The following is a 12,430-nucleotide window of genomic DNA, read 5'->3' as shown; positions in this document are numbered from 1 at the left end:
AGCCACACCGGCCAGGATTGCAGTGCTGGCGACCCCTCCGCCTGGGTATTTCCTGGTCTGTGGGCAATAAAAATTCATCTGGAAATTCAGCGTCCAATCACCCTCTGTGCTTTCACTGGGAGCTAGAGTCCTGAGCTGTTCTTAGGCAGCCATCTTTCCAGCATTCCCATAGCTCCGTTTTTGTTTTACAGTGAGATATTTCTCTTACAGCCTGTACTCCCATTCACTCTGGAATGTCCAAATGCAGCTTTTAGAATAAACGTGTTTCTAACTCGCTGCATCTAAACATAGATGCAACTTCCATTCTGCACGACTGGGGAAGCCTCCGGAGGCCTGCATTTACAGGACTGATAAAGGGGATGGAGAGCCAGACCACCTTCTCCCAAGGCTTGAGCCAGTCAGGTTCGCAGCCCAGTCGCCTCTGCACTGTGCGGGATGCTATCTCCGAGGCCCACAGGGGGAGGCAGGCTGGCAACAAACCCCTGGATGACTCCAGGCGCGATCTCTAATTTTTATTTAATATTGGTAAATTGTGAATTGTTGAATTTGCTTTGCTATAACAACTGGTCATTACTTCCACAAGTTCAAGAGAATCTTGCTATATGTTTTATGAAAGATAAGAGATGTTTAAAGCAGTTTTCCATAATTCATTACCCAACAGCTGGTAATAGTAAAATAAATGAGGCTAAAACCAGCAAATTCGGAACCAGAAAAAAGCAGTGGATCATGAGAAAAACAATTTCTTATTCATAGAGCAGAAGACATTTCCTGTAGCATATGATGAATAAATTATTAATAGAAATTTACTTTATATTATAATTTCATATGAGAAAATAGAAGACACTTTTCTGCTGTGGATTAAGTATCTGCAAATAAATACTTGGGTAACTTGACACTCTTTTGTGTGCTTTACTGTGACCCATGGGTATGTCAGAAAAATTGTGGTCAGAATTCATTCAAATTGGAGCCACTGTCTAAATAGTGGTAATTCATATCTTCAGAATGCCTTTCCAGTATTTCAAAAGTGTCCCTGTGAATTATGAGGGGGAAAAAACTTATTGAAGAAAGAAATGTAAATGAATATGCATAGATGCATGGATTTTCTAAGTAACAAAGATATTTAAATTATTCATAAACACACACATACACACACACACACACACACACACAGAGAGAGAGAGAGAGAGAGAGAGAGACATACACAGGGAGAGATCTGTATTCAGAAATGTTTATAGTTGAGGTCACTCTTCTGAAGATTGAATGCAGCACTAATAGAGGATTAACATTATGAAAAGGGTGTTTAATCACAACTTTTCAAAAAGGAGACTCTGCAGATTGTCTCCCAAATTTCTACCATAACAAATCATTATTTTTACATCATTGTTAATTTAAATTAAAGTAAACTACAAAGAGGAATCATTGGTTACGAGTCACAATGAAAGTTATAGTCCCTGTGAAAATATACAGCATTTAAATAATTTAGACTATTTGGCCATTTTTCACTACATATCTTTAATATTGTCACTTAAATTTGTTAGGATGTTACTGCAGTCACTAGAACAGTCATCTGCTTAGACATCTTCTCTTTTTTCTAAATATCTGTACTGATAATAACTTTTAACTATTGCTTTTGATTTTTTTTTATCATTATCCATCCCTTAATGATCATCTGTAGTTTCACTGCAATTTTTATAATTTCATTGTTAAATTGAAGATGAAGCTATACAACTGAAAATTTAGATATGGCTAAATTAAAATCAGTTATAAGTTTGAAGTTTGTTTTACATTTAACTGGATCATAAAATATATTTTTTGAGGTTTCCCATATGCTTCTTCAATTTAAATCAAATTTAAGGTTTGAACAAAATTTAGAAAACTGTACTTTATTAAAACCTTAACTTTTAGTGCTTTAGATATGTACAGAAGCTTACATGAGTAGAGTATGTTAAATGTCCAGAAGCTTCTTAAAATACTATTTCCAGAAATGTAAAACATAATAGCATTGACCATTTTGTTTAGAAACTCTTATCAAGAGTCATATCATCCATAAAAATAAATGTGCTTAATTCAAGTAAAAATAGAGAAATCAGTGAATTGCCTTTATTCTTAATTTAGCATCGGTGAGTCAGTGTGATTCTTTATTGTGTTTTCTTACTTGGCTTTTTTTCCAGATATTCATGATCAGAACAGTAAAAAGCCAGTTATGGTCTATATCCATGGGGGATCTTACATGGAGGGGACTGGCAACATGATTGATGGCAGTATTTTGGCCAGCTACGGGAATGTCATTGTGATCACCATTAACTACCGTCTGGGAATACTAGGTAAGTGATTTCATTGTGCAAATCACTGAGAAGGAGGAAACCTGAAAGGTCCACTTGTTATTTGGACAGGCTCATGGATTTGAATCCTGTTATTCCAATTCCTGGATAATTCTACTTTACGGTGTTTATGTGATCAGATACGTTTATTCCTTTTGTTACCTTGATGTAGCATGGCCATTTCATTGTTTTGATACTTATTTTTTATTGCTTGAAATATCTGATCGGATAATTTGTTTCATGAAATCTGAATCGCTTTTCAAACCAATGTCCACTTTAAGATCATCAAGATGAAATGAAATTTTATTTAAAGCATGTTTCTTCTTTGGAGTTAAAAGAATGTGTGTTTTCTATATATACTTGTATAATGAACAGATATTAGTTGATATCATAATTGTGAATTGCCATAGACCTCAGCTTTATTTTCTGATTATGTCATTGTATAAATCACTATATTGTGTGGAGAAAAGGATTTTATCTGATTTTCTTTTTTATTAAAGTGCATTTGATATTTTGCTATACATCTGAAGAACATACAAGATTGTTGTATAGGTACACACATGGCAGCATGATTGCTGCCTTACTCCCCTTCACCTATATCTGGTATTTCTCCCCATGCTATTTCTCCCAAACTCCTCACCCCCAACTGCCGCTCCCCTATTTCCCCCCAACAGACCCCAGAGCGTGATGCTCTGCTCCCCTCTCTGTCCATGTGTTCTCATTGTTCAACACCTGCCTGTGAGTGAGAACATGTGGTGTTTGATTTTCTGCTCTTGAGTTCAGTTTGCTGAGAATGATGGTTTCCAGATTCATCCATGTCACTAAAAAGGACACCAACTCATAGTTTTTGATGTCTCCATAATATTCCATGGTGTCTATGTGCCACATTTTGCCTGTCCAGTCTATTATCGATGGACATTTGGGTTGGTTCCAAGTCTTTGCTATTGTAAACAGTGCTGCAATGAACATTTGTGTGCACGTGTCCTTATAATGGAACAATTTATAATCCTTTGGATGTATACCCAGTAATAAGATTGCTAGGTGAAATGGAATTTCTATTTCTAGGTCCTTGAGGAATCGCCACACTGTATTCCACAATAGTTGAACTAATTTACACTCCCACTAACAGTGTAAAAGTGTTCCTATTTCTCCACATCCTCTCCAGCATCTGTTGTTTCCAGATTTTTTAATGATCTCCAATATAACTGGCATGAGATGGTATCTTAATGTAATTTTTGTTTGTAGTTCTCTAATGACCAGTGATGATGACAGTTTTTTTCATATGTTTGTTGGCCTCATGTATGTTTTCTTTTTAAAGTGTCTGTTCATATTATTCACCCACTTTTGAATGTGCTTGTTTGTTTTTTTCTTGTACTGCTTTAGTTCTTTGTAAATTCTGGATATCAGACCTTTGTCAGATGGGTAGACTGAAAATATTTTTTCCCATCTTATTGGTTGCCAATTTACTCTAATTACTGTTTCTTTTGTTGTGCAGAAGCTGTGGAGTTTGATTAGGTCCCATTTGTCTATTTTGGCTTTTGTTGCCAATGCTTTAGGTGTTTTGGTCATGAAGACCTTCCCTAAACCTATGTCCTGAATGGTTGTGCCTAGATTTTCTTCCAGGGTTTTTATAGTGTTAGGTCTTATGTTTAAATCTTTAATCCATGTGGAGTTAATTTTAGTGTAAGGTGTCAGGAAGGGGTTAACTTTCTGCCTTCTGCACATGGCTAGCCAATTATTCCAACACCATTTATTAAACAGTGAATTCTTTCCTCATGGCTTGTTTTTGTAAGGTTTGTCAAAGATGGAATGGTTGTAGATATATTCTTTTGCCTCCAAGGCGTCTGTACTGTTCCATTGGTCTATGTCTCTGTTTTGGTACTAGTACCATGCTGTTTTGATTACTGTAGCCTTGTTGTATAGTTTGAAGTCCAGTAGCATGATACCTTTTGCTTTGTTCTTTTTGCTTAGAATTGACTTGGCTATTCGGGCTCGCTTTTGTTTCTTCATGAAGTTTAAAGTGTTTTTTTTTTTTTTTTTTTTTTTTTTTTTTTTTTTCCAGTTCTGTGAAGAAAGTCATCGGTAGCTTTATGGGAATAGCATTGATTCTGTAAATAACTTTGAGCAGTTTGGCTATTTTCACAATACTGATTGTTCCTAACCATGAGCATGGAATGTTTCTCCATCTGTTTGTTTCCTCTCTTATTTCTTTGAGCAGTGGTTTGTAGTTCCGCTTGAAGAGTTTTTTAATGTTGCCTGTCAGGTGTATTCCTAGGTATTTTATTCTCTTTATAGCAATTGTGAATTGCAGATTGTTCTTGATTTTGCTCTTTTTAAGTCTGTTAGTGGTGTATAGGGATGCTTGTGATTTTTGCACATTGATTTTCTATCCTGAGACTTTGCTGAAGTTGCTTATCGGTTTTGGGAGATTTTGAGCTGAGACAGTGGGATCTTCTAGATATACAATCATGTTGTCTGCAAATAGAGACAATCTGGCTTCCTCCTTTCCTATTTGAAATCCTTTATTTCTTTTTCTTGCCTGATTGCTCTTGCTAGAACTTCCAGTACTATATTGAATAGGAGTGGTGAGAGAGGGCATTCTTGTCTGGTGCTGGATTTCAGAGGGAATGCTTCCAGTTTTTGCTCATTCAGTATGATATTATCTGTGGGTTTGTCATAAATAGCTTTTATTATTTAGAGATATGCTTCATCAATATCTAGTTATTGAGGGTTTTTAGCATAAAGCACTGTTGAATTTTGTCAAAGGCCTTCTCTACATCAATTGAGATAATCATGTGTTTTTTTTGTCTTTGGTTCTGTTTATGTGGTGAATTATGTTTATAGACTTGGGTATGTTGAACCAGCCTTGCATCCCTGGGATGAATCCTACCTGATCATAGTGAAAAAGCTTTTTGATTTGCTGTTGCAATTGGGTTGCCAGTATTTTATTGAATATTTTTGCATCTATGTTCATCATGGATATTGGCCTGAAGTTTTTTTTTTCATGCTTAGTCTCTACCAGGTTTTGGTATCAGGATTATGTTCATCTCAAATCCTTCCTGTTGGGAAGTTTTCCTTCTTTTTGGATGTTTGGAATAGTTTCAGAAAGAATGGTACCAGCTCCTCTTTGTATGTCTGGTAGAATTCGGCTGTGAACCCGTCTGGACCTGGGCTTTTTATGGGTGGTAGGCTCTTACTTGTCACCTCAACTTCAGACCTTGTAGGTCTAGTCAGCATTTTGACTTCTTCCTTGTTTAAGCTTGAGAGTATGCAAGCGTCTAGGAATTTCTCCATTTCTTCCAGGCTTACTAGTTTATGTGCATAGAGTTGTTTGTAATAGTCTCTGGTGATGGTTTGAATTTCTGTGGAATCTGTGGTGATATCTCCTTTATCTTTTTTTATTGCATCTATTTGATTATTCTCTCTTTTCTTTTTTATTAATCTGGCTAGTGGTCTCTCTATTTTGTTGATCTTTTTGAAAAATCAGCTCCTGGATTTATTGATTTATTGATATTTTTTTTGTGTGTGTGTCTCTATCTCCTTCAGTTCTGCTTTGATCTTAGTTATTTCTTGTCTTCTGCTAGCTTTTGAGGTTTTTTTGTTCTTGCTTCCCTAGCTCTTTCAATTTTGACAAAAAGGGTGGCATCTCTGTTGTTCACTTAGAGCTGGTGGGCAGGTACATTTAAATCTGCTGCAACAGAACTCATAAACCCATATATTCCCCCCCACTCATAAACCCATATATTCCCCCCCACCCCACGTGCTCTGTCCCTGGTAGTTTGGGCTTTATTTATGAGATTCTGTTGTGCTGCTGTCTTTTTATTAGGGCTGCCCTGCCCAGCGAGGAAGCAGCCTAGTCACTGTCTGCCTGCAGAGGCTGTGCTGAGCTGCTGTGGGCTACGCTCAGCTGTCCTGTAAACTTCTCTGCATTCCTGTTTATATGGGTGTAGTTAGAACTGCCTTGGCAAAGCTGGCCCACCTCTGTAACGGTGGACTCTGTAGTAGCTGGTTGCCTTGGCTAATTTTCTAACTTATTATATGGACTCTTTAGAATATCTACTATTTCAGTTCCATTGCATTTGCATGCAAGGAAATTTACCTGTTAGTTGACTTTTTTTCTATTTGACAAGCTATGATGAAAGGCTAAGTACACAGAAATTCAAGTTTAGGTCCTGTTGTTTAGGTGTTTCATTTATTTTCTTCTAATGTAGATTAGAAAATTACACATCTTTACGGTAAGATTTGTTTACTTCCTTAGAAGACCCCTTCTGCTGTTGCTTAATTTGTGAATCATATTCCTAGACCTATGTTAAAACATTTGTTTTCTTGGCAAAATTCCATTAAAATGATGTAGAAAATAAAATTTTTAAGAAGTTAGATATGAGAGAGATGTGGATATTGCTTGTAGTGTTACTGTGATTCAATATTAAATACAAAATAAAATGAAGGCTGGACATGGTATCTCTCTGCTATAACCCCAGTAGTTTGGGAGGCCCAGGTGGGCAGATCACTTGAAGTCAGGAGTTTGAGACCACCCTGGCCAATGGAATGAAACCTAGTCTCTAATAAAAGTATAAAAATTAAACAGCAATGGTGGCAGGTGGCTGTAATCCCAGCTACCTGGGAGGTTAAGGCAGGTGAATCTCCAGAACCAGGGAGGCTTAAGGTACAGTGAGATGAAATTGGGCCACTGAATTCAGCCTGGTCAATCAAGTGAGACTAGTTTCATAAATAAATAAATAAATAAATAGGACTAAAGGAGATCTGCCATATAAGAACTAGGGCTGAAAATGTTTTATTCAAACAGGTAAATATTTTGAAGAATATTTTATTTTCAATCAGATGATTTCATTTTATTTGAGTTTTTTTGTTTGTTTGTTTTTGTTTTTTTTGTTTGTTTGTTTTTTCCTTAAATTCCTATGTGAACACATTAACGTGTAAGATACCCTAAAGGGTGGTAAACTGCTAAGAAACACCAAAAGAAATGCATTTCCTGCTTTGAAATGCAAGTGTATCATATGTGTTGCTAAATTATATCTTTTGAAACATTGATTAAATAACTCAAAATTTCATGTTGTTTAAAGAAAATAAGCTCACCAAAAAACATTTTTGTGTCCAGAATTTATTATATCATTGGTTTTATTTTCTTTATTTTCTGTTGTTTTCTGTGAGCTAAGTCTTGGTGGAATAATGTCTCTGAACTTTTGCATGGCAATGATTCCATATTTCACTGAATATTTTTCAGAGGCACTAGCTAGTTGCTTTGGCTACTAGTGTTAAAAACAGGAAATTGAACTTTTAGTGTTTTACAGAAGATTCATTCTGAGAAAGACATGGAAGGAGGAAAGAATGAGAGGGCACTGCACAGGTCCTCTTGAAAGGAAACAGTGTGTGCACTGCTTGTAGCAAGGCTACTTGGAAGAAAACTTGAGCATCTTTTTCTGAAAGAAGAAAACCTGAGCATCCTTTTCTGAAGAAAGCAGTGGTCATTGATCAAATTCTTGTTAGCGGGAATCACAAAATATTCTGTTACATGTGTGATGGATTGATGGGTCTGGTAAGATTAGTTTCAAAAGAAATTGATCTTATTTTTCCCCTAATGCCCAGTTGTATCAAGCAACTCTACCCTAGGATTTCTTACCAATTTTTTCCTTCCTGAGCAAATTTACAATCCTACAAAGCAGCCTGGGAATTATAAACTTTTTTTTTTAGAAGATGAAAAGCAACTGATTGAAAAATTGTAAGTTCAGTATTGCTATGGAAAGTATTTAAAAGTACTGAGACAACAGCTATAAAACTGGTGGGAGAGAAACAAAAGAAGTGATTTAGCATCTCTATGCCAGTCTATTTACATTCCTCCAATGAACCAGTGTGGAACAGCCAAGCACACTACAGACCCCCTCTCATGTGATGGAATAAAATGTGCCAAGTTTGCTGATTATACAGGATTATAGAGACTTTAAAATGTGACTGTGCTGATCTTTGCTGTGGATCTTGTATTCACTATTGTCCTGTCGAAAACAGCTAGGTGGTGTTTGCTTTTTGCTTGTGGGAAACTACAATTATTGGTCTTGAACAAATGTTTTTAAACATATATCATTCATATATTTAAAGAGATGATCAAATAAAATACACAGCAGGATGCCACAATTATCATTTTAATTAGTGCCTTTTGTAAAAGTTATATTTTAAGCAAAAAGTAGAAATATTTTTTGGGCTTTTCTTCTAGTAAAATTCACAAATACATAAATGTTACCTTCTTACCTGAGGAATGGAAAAATATTGCTTTTAAGATTAATTAAAAAAAATAAATACTATTTTCTGTTACCCAAAAAAGAAGGTTAAAAGATGAAATATAGGCTGTGAACAGTGGCTCACACCTTTAACCCTAGTATTTTGTGAGGATAAGGATGACAGATCACCTGAGGTCAGGAGTTTGAGACCAGCCTGGTAAACATGGTGAAACCTCATTTCTACTAAAAATACAAAAATTAGCTGAGAGTGTTTGTACATACTTGTAATCCCCGCTGAGGGTGAGGAAGGAGAATTACTGAAACCCAGGAGGTGGAGATTGCAGTGAACAGAGAACACATCACTATACACTCCAGCCTAGGTGACAGTACAAGACTGAGTCTCCAAAAAAAAAAAAAAAAAAAAAAGAAGGTGAAATATGCCCATGAAGGAGGAAGCAAAATGCTGGCATTATAGCTTAAGACTGACAGGAGGAAACATCTTTCTTCTACCTCTACTGTGAGAAAGTCAGCTACCTTTTTCTGGGCCTCACTCCTTAGGTGTAGAAGGCAGTGGTATTCTCTACCTTGCAAGGTTGTTGTACACTATAAAGTTTCCATGAATGGAACTATTATTCTTTACCTTTTAAATATATAATCTGTGTAATTACTTGTCATTAATTTTTTAAAAAAATTATAGATTCATGTAGGTGAAATTTCATACCATCTCAGCAGCAACCATTAAACCATTATACCCAGCCTCACTACAATTTCTAATGTTATTAATAGCATTACCCAGGGTATTAATACTACTGTTTATTTACAGTAAAAACTGAAGAAGACACAATGTGTATTGGGTAATACCTATCAAATAATGGCATCCAGACTGAATCATGTTACTTTAAAAAAGTGATTATAATACAGTAATAGATATTAAATAAATCACAAGATCATCATGTTTGCTTTTGAAGTATGAAGTTTTTTGTTTCTTTTTCATCAATCAGAACTGTCCTATTCAGTCTTGCTGGCCATTGGCCATATAATTTATATTCCATCCCAGGATATATTTGAGAGTTGCTTGTGTGCTATGAATAAACTGAGACTGTCCCAGGCAAATTGAGATGTATCATCATAGCTATAAAGTAATTATTTATATCTATATGAAGTGTCTTCTGATTGAATTGGTGGTGTTGTTTTTAAAGAAGCTGCACTTCAGTAAAGAGATTTTCTATGTATTCTGCTATACACGTTTGTCACTAGGAATGTATGTATGTTACCAGAAAGTTGTCCTAATCCAGACCCTAAGAGAAGGTTTTTGGGTCTCATGCAGAAAAGAATCAGAGGCAAATTCATAAAGTGAAAGTAAGTTTATTAGGAAAGTAAAGGAATAAAGAATGACTGTTCCGTAGGCAGAGGAGCTCAGAGGGCCGCTAGTTAGCTATTTTTATTTTACCTTTTGATTATATACTAAACAAGGGATGACTTATATATAAGTTTTCCAGGAAAGGGGCGGAAATTCCTGGATGTGAGGGTTCCTCCCCTTCTTAGAGGATATAGGGTAACTTCCTTCACAAATGCCATTGCATTTGTGAACTGTCATGGCGCTGGTGGGAATTTCCTTTAGCATGCTATACATTATAATTAGGTTAGTATAATGAACATTGGGGTCAATTATAGGTCATTCTCCTTCCTGTCTTGGTTTAGGTTGGTTTTGGCCGTCTTCTCCACCACATCCTCTTATCAGCGAGGTCTTCATGACCTGTTTCTTGTGCAGACCTCTTATCTCATCCTGTGATTTAGAATGCTTAACCTCCTGGGAATGCAGCTCAGTTAGTACCGGACTTATTTTCCGTAGCCCCTATTTAAGATGTAGGTGCGCTGTGATTCTAATGCCTCTCACATATGTATTCAAGGTTTGGAAAACCAAATGTTTACCAGTACCTTTCAGGCTAGCCATTGTCAGGATATATAGTGTTCTTATCTACTCAAAAGCCAGAAAATCCTTGCTGAGCTGCACATGCTGGGGTTTTTGCCTGTTTTCACCTACCCACCTGAGTACCTATATGCTGTCACCCATTCACCTCACAATGTCAACATCTATAAGTATCATTTATTCTTAAGAAAAGTAGACATTAATCTAGGTAATAAACTTTCAGAACAATCACCTCCAGGTGGAAACTGCACAGGATAATATGATAAATGTAGATTTCTGTAAGGCTACTATTACTGAATCAATAAATACTATTTTCTCCATCTTAGTCCCTTACTTTAGGATAACTTGAATTCTCTCAAATGTATGTATGTCTCTGTGTGTGTGTGTTTAAGTTCATTATGGTCTAAAGACCTCCTTCAATGTAAGAGAGAAAGCCCCTTACTCATGCTTTTTGTTGGAAACAACTGAAACTTATTTATATACCGTTTTCATCTGCCCTTTTTCAGTTGTCTCTAAGCACAATCTGACATAAATGACCTGAAATCACTTTTACATCTTTTTTTTTTTTAACCATGGTATTCTACCTTATTTGTGTATTTATTTATTTCAGTTACACTGTGTCTATTTCCTACCCTTAGTGACTAGTTAAGTAGCTTTTTTCTTTTAAATCATATTTCATCACAGCTTCTCTCTTGAGGTCCAGTGATATGTCATAAGCATTTTGCCTGGTACTTCTGGTACATTGAATGGCCTTTGCTGCATCTCCATGTTTCTCAGTCTTATTGTGATCCTTACCATATAAGTGACTCATTGTGCTTATAATTTTTCTTTTTATTGTCTTTTTCCTTTATTTAAAACAAACTATATCCAGTGTACATATTTAAAGTGTGCAATTCAGTGGCCTTTAGTATATGCACAATATTGTGGCATCAGCACCAGAATTTAATTTTTGAACATTTGTGTCATTCAAAAGAGAAATCCCATACCTCTTCTCTCCCATGCCTCCAAGACATAGGCATCCACTGACTAATTTCTGTCTGTATTAGTATGCCTTTTTGGGGTATTTTATGCAAATTAAATCACATAATATGTGATTTTTTAAATGTTTGATTTTATTCCCTTACTGTTTTGAAGTTTATCCATGTCACAGAATGCATTCATACTCTTTTATTTTTTATGGTTCAGTAATATTTCATTTGATTGATATAACACATTTATCCATTCCTCTGTTGCTGGACATTGGAGTTGTTTCCACTTTTTGGATATTCTCAGTAATTGTACCATGAACGTTCACGTGCAAATTTTTGCATAGACATATACTTCATTTTTCCTAATTAGGGATATTAGGAGCAGAATTCATGGACCATATTTTAACTCTGTATTTAAATATTTGAAAATCCTTAAAATTATTTTCCAACATAGGCATACCATTTTACATTCCAAAAATAATTTTGCATTCTGAGAAGCAAAGTTCTAACTTCTTGGTGAGGTTTGGTGGCTCACCCCTGTAATCTCAGCACTTTGAGAGATGAAGTTGGGCAAATCACCTGAGGTCAGGAATTTGAGACAAGCCTGACCAACATGGAGAAACCTCATCTCTACTAAAAACACAAAATTAGCAAAGTGTGGTGGTACATGTCTATATTCCCGGCTACTTGGGGGGCTTATGCAGGAGAATCACTTAAACCCAGGAGGCAGTTTTTAGTGAGCTGAGATTGCACTACTGCACTCCAGTCTGAGCAACACAATTGAAACTCTATCTTAAAAAAAAAAAAAAAAAAAAAAAAGTTCTAACTCATCCGAATCCTCACCTACTCACATTTGTTCTAATCTATCTTTTATAGTTACAGACATCCTCGTAGGTATAAAGTGGTATCATATTTTGGGTTTTGTTTTTTATTATTTACATCATTCTAAAAAAAAAAAAAAATCTCATACCTCTTTTC

At 35.7% G+C, this 12,430-nt stretch overlaps 1 protein-coding gene across 3 annotated transcripts in view; it reads left to right on the top strand.

Annotated features, from left to right (window-relative positions):
- LOC141582918 (neuroligin-4, X-linked-like) overlaps positions 1 to 12,430 on the top strand; it is a 222,465-nt gene that overhangs the window by 98,291 nt on the left and 111,744 nt on the right. For all 3 annotated transcript variants that reach the window (XM_074392381.1, XM_074392379.1, XM_074392380.1), the window contains one exon: positions 2,172 to 2,324. In XM_074392381.1, coding sequence (XP_074248482.1) covers positions 2,172 to 2,324 — 153 coding nt within the window. The remainder of the gene's footprint in view (positions 1 to 2,171; positions 2,325 to 12,430) is intronic.

Source organism: Saimiri boliviensis, chromosome Y, assembly GCF_048565385.1.
Source record: "Saimiri boliviensis isolate mSaiBol1 chromosome Y, mSaiBol1.pri, whole genome shotgun sequence".
Classification (NCBI taxonomy): Eukaryota; Metazoa; Chordata; class Mammalia; order Primates; family Cebidae; genus Saimiri; species Saimiri boliviensis.
This window is presented reverse-complemented; position numbering and strand designations above follow the sequence as displayed.